This window comes from Stegastes partitus, unplaced genomic scaffold (assembly GCF_000690725.1).
Source record: "Stegastes partitus isolate 25-593 unplaced genomic scaffold, Stegastes_partitus-1.0.2 Scaffold8, whole genome shotgun sequence".
NCBI lineage: Eukaryota > Metazoa > Chordata > Actinopteri > Pomacentridae > Stegastes > Stegastes partitus.
The window spans coordinates 1,627,752-1,645,511 of record NW_007577739.1 but is presented as its reverse complement, the minus strand read 5'-3'; the positions used below and the strand labels follow the sequence as shown (position 1 = coordinate 1,645,511).

Below are 17,760 nucleotides of genomic sequence, written 5' to 3'. Positions count from 1 at the left end.
ATATGGGCTTTCCCGTATTGCAGCGTTGGTAAAGCGCTCCTTATTATAGCCGAGCTCCATGTGTGAATGGAATCTTTCATAGTGCAGGAAGAGGAGGAGGAGGAGGCCTGGCGACTCACAGAATTAGCTCTGTTTTTCTTTGCTCAATTTGGTGATGGATTATTTTAAGAGAAAGGGGTACATTCAATAAGAGGCATTCTTGTGATTCAGACTAAATATAGCCATTTTCACAAAACCTTGTGAGCGGGTTAACGAGGAGTCGATCTGTCGTGTAGGCAGCCGAGGAGGGAAATAGGCAAGGAAATGTCAGAGAGCAAATGAAAGAGAAAGAGGAAAAAAAAATTAAAGACTACAAAGGCTTCCAGGCTTGAGTAATGTTCAGATGTGCTGGCACCTCTCTCCTTATTTATTTTCTCTTTTACAAAACACCTGTGGATTTGTAATGATGTGTACAAGCATTTTTCAGTCCATACAAAGTGCTTTGGTCTTTTTAGTCACTGCAAACACGCCAATAAAGGGGTGACTAGGCTGCTGACAGCCGCTCCAAAAGAGAACACCTGGAACTAAACCAACCACAATGAGAGCAACTTTATAATGCACGCAACACTGTCTGCCCAACGCAGGATACAGTTATTCAAACATCGTCTAATAAAAAGGATTTTGCTGCTTAATCTCCAGCCAACTGCAAGAATTTCTAATGCATCAAAAGGCTTTTGGCCAGTGCCAGACTGTAGTGATTCATTACCAAGATAAACACTGATCTTAGCGAATGTGTCTTCAATATGCAGTATTTACATAAAGGATAAGAGGCGTAGAGACAGATAGGAGCTGGAGAATGCTTCCTCCTACTCGGCGGCACTGTGTTAGCTCAGCAGACCGTACAAGAGCAGGCAGACCTCGAACACAAGAGAGGAATGAGTTTAATGGACCCTGTGCTCGCAGGGAAATATTCCACCGTGCATTTCTTAAAAGCTCAGGAGTACAGTGCAAATCAAAGAAACGTAAATAAAAAGAAGAGAGAGAGAGAGAGAGAGAGAGGAGGAAAAAATGCACCAAAAATACATGAAAGCTAGAAACCAAAACCCAAGAGTGGAGGGGCTGGGTGAAGGCGAAAGGTGAGGCAGACACGGCGGCTCGGGGAGTGTGTGAAAGGCCAGAGCTTCTGTTCAGAGGCCGCTGCTGCGCTCGGCTATACATTTCACAAGCAGAGATAAAAATCTGCATAAAACAGTGAGAGAGGGGAGGAGAGCCACCTTGGCAATTCAAGAAAGGAGGCGAGGTGAGGGAGGGGAGGGGAGGGCGGAGGGGGCAGCGGCAAGGGTGAAAGGGGATGGGATACGTGGAGTGGCAGGAGAGGCTGTTCTGACAGCAGCGGGGCAGCGGAGGGTGGAGAACGCCGTCTTTTCTTACCCCTCCAGACGTCCTGCCCAGCAACTTCACCCAGCGCCGTAATCAATACCTGTTATTTTCCCCTCTCGGCTTTCCAATCAATAGATAAGAGCGGGGTAAGACCAGTCCGGACAATGGCTCTTTCTTCGGCACCATCAGATGTGGGCTGAATAGCAACTGCTTCGGTGGTGGGAATGGTACAGGAGGAGCTATTGGGTGACACGCAGGACTAGAGAAACAGCAGGAGGGGGTGGAATAAAAAGAAAGGGGAATAAGATGCTCCGGTCAATCTATCTGATTAAAGAAGAATCACTGAAATAACGACGCCGCCGTCGCCGCCTGTTTGCAGTGAATCTGCATCTGCTTCTTTCACTGTCGAACAACAGCCTCCCGCAGACTCCTCCTCGAAATAACAGGAAAGAAACAGAGAGAAATTACTCCGGTGTCATAAAGCTCCTGGAAACATCTCCATCACGCGGCCTTCCCTTAACAGGCCCTACTGTGGAGCCTTTGAACTCTAAGCTGCTATATTTCATTAAACTTGACTGCCTTCTCCGGGCCCCAGCTGCCTCTGCTGGAGAAAAGAGCATGTGTGCGAGTGTGTGCTCCTTTGTAGAGTCCTTTCTACTGTCTCCTGTAGCTGCAGTGCAAATAAAATCCAGGCTACACCCACAATGAATCAGCCACTTTTTGTTTGTGTGTCGGTGAACCATATAGAGATTGTTCTATTTTCCGAATATTGGTCAAAAGTTCTGCAGAGGTGGGTCATTTCCACTGCAACAAAGATTGCATCTGCTAACATTGTGCAAAAACAAATGCATTTAAATGAAATTGAGCGTTCATTTCCTTTGTTTAGGCCATTTTACAACTAAACTATTCACAAGACAAGATGCGTCGAGACACAAGGAGTTTATCATCTCCTGGGAGGAATCCTACATCTTCTACCTCACAGGAACGGTGATGCTTTCATTACGTGAAAGCCCCTTTCACTTCAGGTTGAAGTGTTTCCATAAGGACGCTGTACTTTTCCAGGCACGTGGAAGTATGGAAAAGTATGGAGTTCTTATGGAAAGTCCTTCACCTGAATTAATGGAGGCCTTTCATATAATGTTTTTGGAGTGGCCTTTTTTTGTCTTGTTGCTGGACAGTGAACAGGAGGTGCAGTGGAACACTTCATAAGCTGCTTTTCCAGTGTGTTACCTGCACAAAAAGTGCAGAAAGTCGGCCTTTTTCTCCTGGAAGCCGTCACTGTTTAGTCTGTTAACACTAACATTGCTTTCAAAAGGTGTCGAACGAGGAGTCTTTTGTAAAAACAAAACAGTATTTTAGTGGCTTGTGCTGTACTGGGGCGGGTAAGAGGAGTTGGAGGTTCTTTCTTTCTTATTTTTTTTTAAATTTTATAGATTTTTGTTGTCCCTCCTTCGCCCTGAGTCAGCTGGGATAGGCTCCAGCCCCCCGCGACCCTAGTGAGGATTAAGCGGTGTATAGATAATGGATGGATGGATTTTTGTTGTTGTTTTCCTTGTGTTTTTTTCCAAGTGGCGATATTCCATATTTTTCTTAAGAAAACACACTGTATGCAAACATCAGCACGTGACATAAATCCTACAGACACTGTCCTGTTCCTGTGAATACTCCCTCAAATGTGTATTAATCCGCGGCTGAAAATAGTCCCCAACAAATCGTCACACCACACCAGTTTGAACATCAATCACCAAAAACTACATCTGTGACTTTTGCTGGATGACTTACATGCCGAGAAGGAATCGATGGGTTTGCACCTAATTTGTTGGTAAAGTGAAAAATAGAGAATAATGCCAATCTTAACCTTAAATGTGCTTCTCACTTTCTGCTAATCGGTGTGTTTACTTTAAAAGAAAAAGATGAAATGGCACCAACAGGATTTCCATCAACGTATTCGGTCCAAAAAATGAAATAAACAAAACTCTCCAGACGGATCTCAGCACCTGATTTCTGACATTGAGGTGAATCTGTTCATAAAAAACAACCAGCACTCTGTTAATCTGTTTCTGATCGAATTAAAAATCACCCTTTCTTTTTTCTCCCCTCTTGTGAGCACATTAATTCAGTGGCGTAACTTCTCATGCGAATGCGAGTGACTAACACGCCGGTCTTGCCCTGTCATAAAGAGCGCACAGCGAGTGGCACTCTAGTCGCTTTATCTCACTCCATTAAGCTAAGGCCTGGTGCACACACAGGGGCTGAGTGTGTGCTTAGGGCCACTTATCAGGGGGAAGAGGCAACAGGAGGGAGGCTGCGAAGGAAGAGAAAGGCCATAACGGAGCGACAGACACGGAAAGAGAGCACCGGAGGAGGGCAGAGGAATAAAAACGAATCGGCGGAGAGAGTCGCAGGGCGAGGGTTAAGGAGAAGAGGGCTGATTTAGAGAGTGGCAGAGAGCAGAGGCTAAGATGGCAGAGAGGCCTCCTTTAACACACAGCTCATAAGGAGAGGAGGGCTGCATGGGGGAGTGAAGGGGATTAGGTGGGCCCAGGCGGCAGTAACAAGGAATCCCAACAATCTCACACCCCACTCGCTGGCCCAGGCTCAGCCTCAGCCACATGACACACTCAAACAGACCTCCCTCTCTCTCCATTACAAAGCAGGGCACCAACGAGCACCTGTTTATTACCGTCCGTCTAATATGTTTGGAGATTGGCCGACCACTTGGCTCTGAATGGGACATTGTGTGAGCGCTCACACGTTTTTGCTGCCCTGCGCTGCCAGTCAATCGATTCTTAGTCGCTCTCAAACAGATATGGAAGTTCAGAGGCAGGAAGACTCGTTAATCTGAACATTCCTACCGCCGCAGAGACAACAAACAGTGTTAAAGATTAAACTCCACCACTCTGGATTAGTATTTAACCACATACTTCTTCCTCTACAGCAGCGGTTCACGGTGTCTTGATCAAACAATCCGCCAGTTCTCAACGTTGTGTTCAGGATCCACGTAAGGGTCAAAAAATAAATCCAAGAGGACGATTCAGTCGGTGTAAGAACAGAAAGTAATGTCTATTTTTCTGGCTCCTGTATTTTCTTAGTATTTTTGCTTTTGGCTCGTGCAGATGTTCCCAAATCTTACATCTCCTGATAGCCCAGAATAGCATTTCTAAAGACTTGTGACCATCACCAGTTGAGGTATCAAACACAGCACTACGAAGCCTCTGCAAACACGGGCATGAAGGCAACACAGAGGAACACAACAGCCTGACAAACACAATGTTACCCTCCAGCAGTTTAATATAGATTAGAAAGTGTGCACATAAAAGTAATCTCTATGTATAAACTGAAGGACTGAGCAAGCACAGCAACTAATGATGTAATAATTATTCTATTTTTAATCGCTTTTAAACGTCATTTGACTGATCACTGCTTTGTGACCCTCCAGCTTTGGCCACCACTGCTCTCAATCTCTTCACTCAAACCAAGACCAAGAACTGTGACGTCGGGGTCACAAGCAGACGCTTTATTTAAGAGACAACAACAAAATAATGTAACAGAAACCGTCTTTTGTGTTTTTTGGGGGAATTACTGTGCAACGAAACCTTTTCAGATTTAAATATGGTAAAACAAAACACTGATTTGAACTCTTAAGAAGTTTTCCGAAACCAGAAATTGGGTTTAACTTACGCGATAAACAAATTGGTCAAATTATAAATAAACAGGCATCAAATCTGACAAAGCATCCATCCTCACCTTGTATATACACATGTACATTATCTTATTATTATTTTCTTTATTTGATTTATTCCCTTTTTGCACTGTTTGGAAATTGTATTCATTTATTTCTGCTAATTCTCTGTCGCTACATAAATGTGTACATTCATATATTTTTTATTTCTTGTGTGTTTTATTCCTTATTCTTATTTATCTTTTTGTTGTTTCGGTGTGGAACAGGTGCACAACCCATTTCACTGAGCGTTATACCATGTATACCTGTGTTTGTGACCAATAAAGACCTTGAATCCTTGAATCCCAGTGTTTACGCTTTACTGTTTTTGTTCTCTTCTGGGACACACAGAAAGTGTTTTGAGTTATGAGAAGCCCAACAGTTCCAGAGCATGCATTCTGGACAATAAACTCTGTCTGACTTCCTCTTCATCGCTACGCTTGTGTTTTTTCACGGCCTCTATCAGTCGACAGCGAGGTGCATCCTGCCACTCCCGCCGTTCTCCCTCCTCCTCCTTCCTCCTGCAACCTTGCTGCATTCCACAGTGGGAAAAAAAAACCAACTGTCCAACCTGAGTGTGGCTGGTTGTGTTCAGCCGCTGACTGGCACAGAAGCACGGAGGCTGTAAACAAGAATATTTTGAGCCAGACATGCTGTCACCGGCGGACACACAAGCGTGTGTCTTTGTGTGTCTGGTGGTCACATCTGTGCGACGATGATGATGATAATGATGATGATGGCCGAGCTTGTCGCTGAGCGCTCCTCATTTCTCCATCTCCAGGAAACCTACACCAGCGTACAGTCTGAGGATCAGCCAATCTCCATGACACTAGGAAGCGCTTTACACCAGCGCCTTTGTCAACGAGGTCTTTTCAGGAGAGGACCAGTGACAGACTGTGATGTAGCAGGAGCGTTTGGGCAGAATGGAGCGATTCAGACAGGGGCAGGAGGGGAGGGAGAGGCGAGGAGAGGAGCGGGTGAGGGAAAAGAGAAAGGCGGGTGAGACAGAGACGAGACAGAGCGGGAGAAAGAGGAGAGACAAGGCGAGACACAGGGAGGGGGTGGAGGAACTGGCAAAGCTCTCACTGACAGCAATGGGGCCTCTTGACAATCCAGGAATATTGTCTGAAATCAATCTGTCATCGTGGAGCTGTTGAGCCTGTCATTACGATGTGGTACTCGCCCTTTCACAGTGACAATTTGTTCAGTGCTTTCCCAGTTCACCTTACTGCTCAGCTGTACAAAGGTCACTGCCCTCTATCCATCTCTGTCTGCCAGTCTGTCTGTCTCTCTCTTTGTTCATCAACTGTCTACACAGACTTATACAGTCCTTTTATCGAGGTGACCTGCACAGGAGCAGCCGGCTGACGACCAGAACAGACGCCCTGCTGCAGAGACTTCTGTTACATCATTGAATTCTCATATTTCTTACTGTGTAATAATTGCAAAAAAAAAAAAGGGAGCTTTCAGAAATAATAAACAAAACAGAGACTCTGCAGTCGTGCTCGCAGCTCTGTGAAGCTGCTCTTAAGCACAGCGGCGCTTTGAAGTGAACGTTCACGACGATAATGCTGGTATGTTGAACTGCTGCTAACACTGAGCACACAGTCGAGGAGGATGAGGCTGGTAGGAATGTCATTAGTTTGCAGATATTTGGCCATAAACCAAAGTTTTCTTTGACCTGATGATGGCACAAGATAAAAAGTCAGGGAGTCAAGTCAAGTTGTACAATTAATCTTTTGGGGATCACGTAATCTGTAAAAATCCACGGCAATCTGTTTAATATTTGTTAAGATATTTAAATAAAAAAGTCACTGACATGGTGGTCTGGAAGGAAAAATCAGAAAGCACATGATGGTTTTATCGTTCCTCTCACTGTCTTTGTATGCTGTCACTTCAACTCCAAATCAAGACTTAAGGATTTACTTCTCACCAAGGTATCTGGTTTATTTGCCTGTGAGCAGGATTATGCGAAAACAACCAGGCCAAGATCCATGAAACTTGGTACAGAGGTGGTGCATGATGAATTACATTTTGCTGAAAACCTAGATCTTAAAAATAGAAAAAAAAAAAGGAACAGTGGCAGTAAAACTGTATTTCACACTATAATCGTTAAACTTTGCAATTAATCCCTGGTTCTCAAGCTTCCCAAACTGTGGGTGGAGCACAGACCGTGAACTCACGACGGTTTATTGCAGCACCAGGAGAAGCCGATATATTTCACTGTGATGGCACTGACGGGAAACTCGGAGAATCAACAAAGTCATTAGAATTCCTCCTCTCGAGAACTTGGATATCTGCCGCAAATTCCACGACAATCCATCCAACACATATAATATTTCAACCTAAACCGAAAAGCTCAAGGCGAAAGAAAAGTCAAAGGATCACTAAGGAACATTCATTCTCCGGGGACCATCGATGTACAGAATTTAATGGCAATCCGACCAAAAAGCTGCTGAGATATTTCAGTCTGGACCAACTGAGCAGCTGACACTGGCATTCCTGAAGTTATGCAGCTTGAATAGCTAAAAATAAACAAAAAGAACAGCTAACAGTCAATCAAGACCCACAATAAGTGTATGAATGGTGCTGTGTGCCCATCTGCCAAGCCTTGAAGTCCAAGTACATTCAGGCTGGGGGCTGATCCAAGGCCCAAAACTCACATCCCTGTGCATGAGGAAATCAAATCAGTCTCACTGCATGGTGCAGAATTCCAGTCTGGGATTGCAGTAGCTCTGCTATAAAATATGACAGATTATACTCTTTGCTCCTGAAATGATTTTTCCTCCCCTCCACTCTTCATGTCAGAACGGGGACATATTTTTCCACTCATTACGGAAGCAATATGGGTCCCCTAAATAAAAAAGAAAAAAACCCTGGCCTCTCAGCCTCCCCGCCTCTGCTTTCAGTGCTGAGAGAGAGACTGCTGCTGCAAACAAATTCCATCATGACAGCCTACACGCGCACAATAACAAAAAAATTCTGACGCACTGTGACAAGCAGCCGTCCAGGCCCGACTCTTCACGGCCTCGATCAATGGGGACAAAGCGCCAATACTTTGTGAAGTCACTCAAAAGAATCCTTAATGAAAAACAAAGTGGAAGCCACAAAGCCATGTGGGGTCTCACTGAAGCCCATCGGAGGTGGACTGACAGGAAGGGGGTCGGGGGGGGTGGAGGATGGAAACTGGAAGGAGGGTCTGGGGGTGCGTGTCGAAGGCAGCGGAGGCCTCATTCAGAGCTCGTTATCCCAGCCGTCCCTTGGCTGCGCTTTCTTTGGGCCCAGCCAGCCATCACTGTTGCCACCACCATAACTTTCAATCAACCTTTTAACTGCAGAATAGCAGGGGTGGTTGGTTAGTGTGTGTGTGTGTGTGTGTGTGTGTGACTGTTTGTCAAGTGATTTCCAATGAAAGCTCAGAGACAGGAGGAGGAAGCAGAAAAATAAAGACAGACTACATTTTCATTATCTTTACAAAGTGAGGCGCCGATGTGTGCTATCAGATTATAAAGTTGACGAACACTCGACTGCTTCCTAAAATCGTAAACACAAGAAAATACAGCGGGAGAGCTGATGGCACGCGGAAATGCGCTGAGAGATAAAGCTCATCTTCTAAATGATATTCAACAGGTACATTCTGGCTGCCTGATCTGGTATTCTGATAAGTCAGCATGAGACTTCAGCAGGCTGTGGCAAGTACAGCAAACAAGCACATACAGTAAGATGGGGCAGATAGTGTTTCTGCACTTTAAATCTGCCTTTTATTCACTAACATCACAATGACAACCCCTGAACTTGTACAAACCTGCTCAGTCCAAGAAAACATCTCCAAGGCCGCCATCGCATAGAGTGTACAGTATGGATGTTTTCCCGAGGCAACAAAATGTTGTCATGGTGCACGCCTTGAAGGAGATGCAACAAGGAAGCAGCGACTGAGGAAAGCGGCGGGAGAAGCAAGGCCAAGGAAGAAAAATGGAGGAAAAGTTTCAGTTTCTGCACCGCCTGTCTACATACGCGCTCATAAATCATAAATCTAGACGTTAAAATTTATAGGAAAACAAAACCGACTTCTCCTGTTGAGGGATGAAAGAGGAGAGCAATTGGAATCTCATCATTTCACTTACTGAAGTGACTGAGCGAACAGCTGTGGAGCACAAAACGGGGAGGAAGGAGGCCGTGAGGGGGTGGGGAGGGTCTCCACGACTTGGCTCCCCACAAGAAAAGAGAAAACAGAGCGGGACTGGAGAAACCAAGGAAGCTTAGAAAGAGGGGTTGCGCAAGACAAACACATCCAACTGTGGGGCTGAAATGTTATTGTAAGGTCACTTGTAAGGTTCCAGCAAGGCGGACCCTCGCCCCCACCTACAGGCTCGCTTCCAGTCCCTCAGTCCACACGCTTTCTTTGGCCAAGGGTGTAACACGGCAGCCTGAGCCGCCGAGTCTAAACAGTGTCCTGCATCATCGTATTTAACACCAAGCAGCTGTCAATTAATGAAAATCTGTTATTCGTACGTCTGCGAGTCAGAGCAGGGGAACGCATCGAGTCAATTATCATGTGAATGGCGACCGTCCGACGCTTCTGTGTGCACTTTGTGAGCAGCTCCATGGGTTTCGCGAAGGTTAACAGGAGCAAAAGGAATTCTATTTAACCGAGCCCAAATCCATTCAGGCAGCAGGAAGAGTGTGTGTGGTCTGAAAACACTCCCGGAGCCAACTGCCCAAACAAACTAATGAGCATTGTACACACAGAGACATGGGATTTTCTTCAAAAACAAAAAGGAGGCAAAAAAAAAAAAAAAAAATTCTCCTCATGTGCATCTGAACATTAGCATACAGCTGAAAGTGACAAATACTGAAAGGCTTGTTGAAATTCCACATGAATGTTAATTGAAGTGGCCATTAAAGTCAGTCAATGAGGGGAGTGTTGCTCGCAGGGATTATATGACCCCGCTAAAGTAAACACCAACTGACCTCCATTATGACTACTTATCACAGCTACAGCCCTTTCCTTTCTTTCCCCTCCGAGGGGTGAAGTCTGACACATTCCTCTCTCCAAATGTTTCCTCCTGAACTGACAGGGTCAGCAGTGTGTGCTGATAGATGGAGAACACGGATTGTTTTAGTGGTGGTAGCATTATTTCCGTGATAGAAACAGAGGGATCATAGCAGGAGGAATATTATTTCCACCTGGTTTAGACGAGACGACGGAGGAGGAGGAGGAGGAGGAGTGGGAATAGTTGTTGGTGTACCTCTGAGGTTTTCCAAATTGCACAGCGCTCCTTGGATGTCTCATTATCATGACTTTTTCTCAGGGTAATTTCAGCCTGCTTAATAAAACGCACGCATATATTCAGACGCACGAAAGCGGCGCTCGTTCCCTCTCGTAACTTCTTCTCACGCACGTCTAAATGGCAGCACCTCAGTAAAGCCAGTCCCCCCGTCTGCTCTAATGGATGGCAAATAAGTCCAGTCTACAGGGATGAGGAGTGTTTAAAATTAATTACTGCTGCCCTGTCCAACCTGGGGGACTGCTGCACATAATAATCCGTCCATTGTTCTCCGCAAATGGACCCAGACTCGGTAAATACGGGGCTTCGGAGAGCTGAGAAAAGGCAGGGTGGGAGTAAAGGTCAGCTCATGCCTTGTTTTAACGACAGCACATTAACTTAACTCACTTCCTTCAACTTTACACTGGTAATAAATGGGAGGAAATGCAGAGAAAAAGAGGGCGACATGTGTGAGACCAGTGGCAGACAGTGCTGGATGTATGGCTTGATGCACCGAGCAGTCACACTGATTAAAGCTAGAAAAGGAGGCGTTTGTCTTCCCCTGAGCTTCGCCGTGCGGTGTGGGCTGAAAGACGAAACAGTAACATGAAACCGATTTTAATTCTAACACCTAAATGGAGCATTAAAGTGCAAGTTGTGCAAAGATTGTAAAAGAAAAACAAACAAGTTACACAGCAACATGGCCGCTTTTCAGCCCAGTTCTTTCTCCTTCGCTCTCCCCCCCCGTCTGCCCAGCTCGGCTCACTGCTGGCACCACTGTTACACCTTCTTACTATTCAGGAGCTATTTAAAAAATAAGAGGACTTTGGGGCATTTTGTTACAGAGAAACTAGCCTCATTACGCTTAAAGGAAATGGAAAACTGTCTGGGAGCCAAACAGCCTTGTGATTTTTAAAAGCCCTTGGCATACATTTTATCTCATAGTACCTTCTTGTTATGAAAGCATGATGTAACTCTGCTATAAAATGTATATTTTCCAGTGGGGTTGCAAAGGAGTTTGCTTGCTCTAAACTTCGCCAAACTGCTCCAGAGGTGAAGGAAAGACGTGTGTGGTGTAAAAACACACAAAGATTCACGTACATGCAGAAAGCGACTATATTTGACGGCTGTTTCTAATTACCGTGCATCAAAACAGTGCCGTTCGGTGTGTGTGTGTTTATTGTTAGCTGGTCCTGGTGCATAGCAGAGACACCTGGTGCCGCTCTGTTTCTCCCAGGGTGCATTTCTGCAGATCCATATGTCCAGGCTGCTGCATTCCTCAGTTAGTGGAGCCCAGTGGTCCCTGGGCCTGTCACCACATTAGAGGCTCTGCTGGGACACATCACTGAGCACCTCCTCCAGCTGCTGGGGGTGGCGGAGCACCAGAGGGGGAGGACAGGAGGCGCTAGGATGGAGGAAGTGCGGGGGTTCCAAGGGGGTCTTAAGAAATAATTCTTGCTTGGCCAGTCGCAAAGTTGCAGCAGCGGAGGGAGGGAGGGTCCGTGTGTGAATGTGTGTGTGTGTGTTTGGGGCTCTGAGTGGCACGAGGGCAGGGGGTCCTGGGTCAGATGTCACCTGATGATTGACAGCAACAGGCTTAAAATCGTTCACCCACCCTAACTGTCCTCTCAGGTGCATCGTCTAAAACGTTCAGATGACGGCAGTAAAGTAACACTTCCAGTGTGTTTTTACTGTTTCACTCACAAGTTAAAGGGGGCCTGTCCTTTATAATTTAATTTACATTTGTCAAAGATGTCATCATACATTGTTAAACTTTATGGGGGCAGTTTTACAGCTTTGCTGGCCTTCGCTTCACTATTAAAGCACAAGTTTCAAGTCAAAACCCCCCTGACTGTATTTCACAGCATGTCAGAGTCGAGCTGTTGCTTTTGGACTGTAACACGGTCCAATGTATCGCTGCTTCTGCTGGGATAACTGTGGAATATTTACACTTCACAGATTGTCAAGCATCATTCAGAATCCTCTCACTCAGACTGTCTGCCAGCGACATATCTGTGATGCGTACATCTGTCTGTGCATCTGCAACCACTTTTAGAGGAATTATGAGAAACAGGCGGTAAATTCTCTCTTTTGTCTGACATTAAATCAGTTTAGGCTCATCAGACTTCCACTCGCCACCGTCCCACTGGCGTCCACATTCTGGATTTGTGCTTCACTGACATATGTTAATCTGTAAACATACAAAATTGCCTGTCTAATCTGATTTAGCCCTCACGTCTTGTTTACTTTTGGTTTAGTCGTGCCGTGAAGGCACGGCTGCCACGCTGTGAATGAGGCATTGTCTGCAGACCTACAGATCTAATCTCCCCCTCTAAACCGCCGCCAACCCCCTCCTGTCCCTCTACCTTGAGCCATGATAGCCACATGCAGGTATTGTACCCATCGGACGCCTCTTGAATTCACTTCTACGCTGAGCGGGAGAATAATGAGAGCGCTATAGAGCCTGCTTGTTTTGCCAGAGTGTAATTTTCTGGGGAAATGTGTCTGGCTTTCAGATTTCTCTCATTAAAGCTGAAGTGTAGTTTCACGTTATGCCTCTGTCATTGACTCATGCCGCTGGATTGCATCAGACACGGTTCAGTAGTCAGTGATGGTGGATGAAATCATAGAAATTGCCTCCACAGTCATTCACAAGCTGTTGACACGCTCACTGTAAGTTGTCTTTATAAAGTAAAGTATTGATACTGGCACAATAAACAGTGCAATGAATTGTGGTCAGACTGAGGTCTCCCACTCTCCACGCAGTGTTTCAGTCATGAACACACACACAGGCTGATGTGAGACAGTCCTTTGGCCGGCCACGGGAGAGCTGGACTCTTACCCTGACTTGTGTTCTTTCACCCTGGGAAGCTGATGGATGATGTTTGTTTGGTTTAGCTGTAGTGAATGTGCACACACACACACACACACACACACACACACTCACACACATACACACAGCGTGACTGAAACACACACAAACCAGGGGTAGGGGTTGGCTTGCCCTCTCTCATTCCACTGCCCCGTGTTGATTTTGGGTTCTGTTTAGAGACATTTTTTTTTTTAGTTTTTAAGTTTTCCGTCTCTTCTCGGTGCGACAGCGTTAAGACCCAACTGAGACCTCCTTCATGCTCACAGGAAACCAGCCATTCAGCCTGGTTAATAATGAGCTGTGAATGTGGTGTTACCTTTCACGTTTAAAACACGCAATATTAGCTCAGAAAAAAGACAGAAAGAAAAGGTACGAAGCAGCTCTCACCTCTTACGCAGTCGGTCAGTAAAACAGCCTCGAAGATGAACAACACAATCGTCAGGATGCCCATACCGTCCAGAGACAAGTTCATATTCCCCAAATCTGAAAGAGATACAGACACGAGGTGTATAATCACACCGCAGGACCAACACACTGAGAACAATATGAGAGGATTTGGGGAAATTTAAATTATTTGCATAAATAAAACGTTTGAACAATGCCAAGGATCGTGAAGCTATTTCCATCTCTCTGACAGATAAAGCTGCTTAATGAACTAATCAATTAGTGATCAACTATCAAACGAATCCCCAACTATTTGGAGAACAGAATAATCTGCTTGAGTCATTGTTTAATGGGTAAAAATGTCAAAACTTTACGATTACGGCTTGTTAATTTCTCTTATTTCTTTACTTGTGAATCTCTTGGGGTTTGTGGACAAAACAACACATGTGAGGAAGTCATCTTGGACTTTAGGAAACATTTTTCACCTTTTTCTGTCATTTTATTGAGCAAACAATAAGTCGATTAATCAGCAAATGAAGATAATCTTAAGCTGTTTTCTTCAGTGGTTCCCAAACTAGACTCCTGGAGCCTTTTACAGTCCAAAGAAAGACTAAAAATATCAAAAATTAAACCCCAAATGAATGAGGTTTACTGTCACTATCATAAATATTGCAAAATAAAGTCCATCTTGATTAGCCAGCTCTAATACAAAATGTGTCTAAACCTTCTCTGTCCAACTAGGTCTATGTGGGACTCTAAATTGAGTTTTTAATTAGTGTTTTTAGGGCTTTTGTAAAGTTGAAGAAGTCTGGAGCCCAGTTCAACTGAATATCCAGGCAGCTAACTGAAGCCCTGAATGGCAGAAAGTTGATGAAAACTCTTTGCTTTAACTCGTGGCTGCACATAACAGTCAAACATCACCAGCGCTTCTGAGCATGCAAAATAAACCAACAGAGCTTTTATATAAATATAACATGAACGTACCTTGATACTCAGTGAATTAAGTCAGCCTCGTACGAGCCTCTTGACAGAAATACTTGCAGCTAAAGTCCGTGTTGAGTCCATGAATCAGAAGTGACAGCGGCCGACTTTCCAGCGACCTCTAGCAGGACCGCGCATGTCTGTCTCCGGGATAAAATAACGGATTCACGGCTGCACTCGTGTAAATTACAAACTCCATAAATTACAACACGAGTCCCGCTGTGCTAATTGTGTGAGGAGGAGAGAAAAAAAAAAAAAACCCATCAGACTCCGGTCCGTGTAGTCCGCTTCGACCACCAAGTGACTTTTCCAGTGCGCACTCAGCGGAGACTTGTTGTCCGTCCCAGCGCTGCCGCTGCGGGCCAATCAGAGGCCGCGCAGTCCGGACACGGTTAACTCTTTATCCGTCCGCCGCTCGGAGCTGCTCATCACACGGACACTGTCTCACCGCCAGCTTAGTGCAGGATGGCAGCTGAGGACTACCGAGAACAATGCAAATATCACTGCTAAATTAACTTCTCCTTATTGTACTGATACTTTCCTCTATTTGAGCTCCAAACCTCAGTCATTATTAACAGACTGATGTGCATCACAAGGCAACACATTACAGTTAAAGTTCTGCAAAATTATACTCAAATTCTGCATCTTTAATTGTGTTTCATGACTTTTGCTATGAGTGATGAATACCACTGTGATGCCACACTGTGAACCCCTGCTGCCACCTACTGGCCCCTGCGTGGATCAGATCAGCTCCCAGGATGTCAGATTTAAAATCAGTTTCAATGCCACACTAACATCCACCAATCCACCATCTATACACCATTTAATCCTCCCTGGACAGGTAACCAGTCTATCACAGGGCTACACTTAGAGACAGACAACCAAGCACACTCACATTCACACCTACAGACAATTTAGAATCACCAGTTAACCTCAATATGGTTTTGGAGGAAGCCAAAGAACCTGGAGAGAACCCACGTTGCAGAGGGAGAACATGGAGACTCCATGGAGAAAGACCCCGGGCGTCCTAACAGGGTTATAAAATAATTTTTAAGAAGGATGAAAAACAAGTGTTGCATGTCAGTAGACTGTACGCACTACAAGACAAATACAGAGCAAGTGTCAGAGTTCCCTCAATATCTGTGTTCTACTATATATTTAGTCTCTAATCCAGTACTGACGGACCTCATTGATTGTGAATCCATTTAGCACCAAGCACCTATGACGTGGTTTGATTTCTAAATAAATCTTAGCAGTGTGACCCATTTTTCTCTCATTGTGCTGCATGTCCCAGAGTTAGATCAAAAATTAAATCAATTCAATCAAATTTGCGGCAGCAGAAGCTACGATTATCTGACCTTTAGTTCCTTCTCTGGCTACAGATTCAAAACAATGCATCCTTTATTTCCCAAAAAGCAGGTTTTACTGAGATCCCTTCATGTACTGTAAATAACCACATCTGTCAATAGAAGGATCTCTGTCGTTTCTCTCTCCTCTTTAACCTCATCATCCCAGCTGGTTGAGGCAGGTGGCCTCCTGAACCTCGCTCTGCTTGACGTCTGCTGTTGTTAAAAGGGAGGTTTTTCTCTCCAGTGTTGCCACTATGGTTGATTATAGTGAATCTTGATATTTGTTGGGTTTTCCCTGTATAATTTTGCAGGGTGTTTGTGATCATTTTGCATCTCTTTGTTGTACTTGTTACACTTTGTGGCCCATGACGTCTCTCTGTGGTGCCTTTGAGTGTTACGGTTATCTTCTGTCTCTTTGCGGTTGTTTTTCCTGATTAATTTTAATTTACTCTGGCTAATTTTCATAACTAATACAGTGTTGCCTGTTTATTATCATACCCTCAGTCCAGGATGGAATTATGACTATATCCGGGATAGTCCATTCCAAGATGGCAGCGAGTTTGGGTGTAAAAACTAGCCTATGTGCTGGACCAGTACAATCTACATAGCCTGTATCGGATGGTGTGTGAATAACTCAGTGAAATAAGACATTGCTTTTGAATTGTGGTTGAAAAGAATAATTTTAAAAAACAAATCTGTCCCGAACAAACTAGAACACTTTGCTGCACGTTATGGGTCCCATCATGCTTGTTTCCTTGTTTGTTTGTTTTTCAATATTTCTGTTGAACTAAAATTCAAAAGCAACGTCATGATTTCCATTAAATTTCTATTTATTATTACTTTTGTCAATTTATTTCAGTGACAGCTGTTTGGTTCCTTCTTTAACAGGAGGCTATGAATACATTTGACTGTATGGCTGAATGACTTCAACACTATAAACTGCCTTTGTGTAGCGTAGAGTAGCTTTACAGTGTTTGAGGAGAGTAGTAGGTGAGCTGGTGTGCTCAAGGTGCAGCGAGTGGGGAGGGATGGATGAAGACAGGGGTGAGGAATTCATGGATCTGCATAATCTACAGGAAGCAATGGTAGAGAGTTCCATTTAAACCATTTTAAGGCAGGAAGTAATTATAATTTTAAAGGAAACATGTATATTGACTTACTTAACCGATACACAGATCAGCTACGAGTGGTTTAATAAAGCATCTAAGTTCCACTCTGTGCTGAATAAGACGTTATATAACCGAGTTCCCAGATTGAGGTGGTTCCCTATGAACAGTGAACTGACCTTTCTGTGTGAGTTTGTGTAGCGCCTCTTTAACTATGTGGAAAAATCTGCAACTCTGTTAGTCCAACTCCATAAAAGTCAGAAAATTCAGTTTGAGCAGGGTGTTGCTCATCAGATGAGTGGGCCCACGCTGCCCACTCGAGCGCCAGGAAAAACTGGCATATCGTAACGAATATAGTTCCAGGCTGTAAATGAGCATCTTAACAGAATATCCGGTCTGACAACATTCAAATAAAATATATTAAACTGGTACAATTTTCCACTAATTCCACGGCGCTCGGTGTCAGAACAGGGACCTTGTGGCTGTCGTCATATCCGAGTTGCACTTCTTAAATCCCCGCTCACGCAAACCCGGAGAAGGAGCTGGTATGTGCTATGAATTATCTAAATAAATTTCATTCAGCGTATATCGGTGTGACGTTACAAATCATTGGCAGGCAGACGGCGGGTCAATAAAAGCAACACACAAATCTACTGACACGTTTCAAAGCAGAAATTCAGAAGTGTTGAGCTGTAAAAGTAAAGGCAAGCGTTCAATGGGC

General features: G+C 44.6%; 1 protein-coding gene across 1 annotated transcript in view; it reads right to left on the bottom strand.

Annotated features, from left to right (window-relative positions):
- Positions 1–14,820, bottom strand: part of LOC103358686 (fibroblast growth factor receptor-like 1) — a 30,852-nt gene extending 16,032 nt beyond the window's left edge. Inside the window, exons 1-2 of the mRNA XM_008283749.1 lie at positions 14,588–14,820; positions 13,607–13,702 (exon numbers count right to left, since the gene is read on the bottom strand). Coding sequence (XP_008281971.1) covers positions 13,607–13,691 — 85 coding nt within the window. The 5' untranslated portion in view covers positions 13,692–13,702; positions 14,588–14,820. The remainder of the gene's footprint in view (positions 1–13,606; positions 13,703–14,587) is intronic.
- Between the last annotated feature and the right edge of the window lie 2,940 nt (positions 14,821–17,760).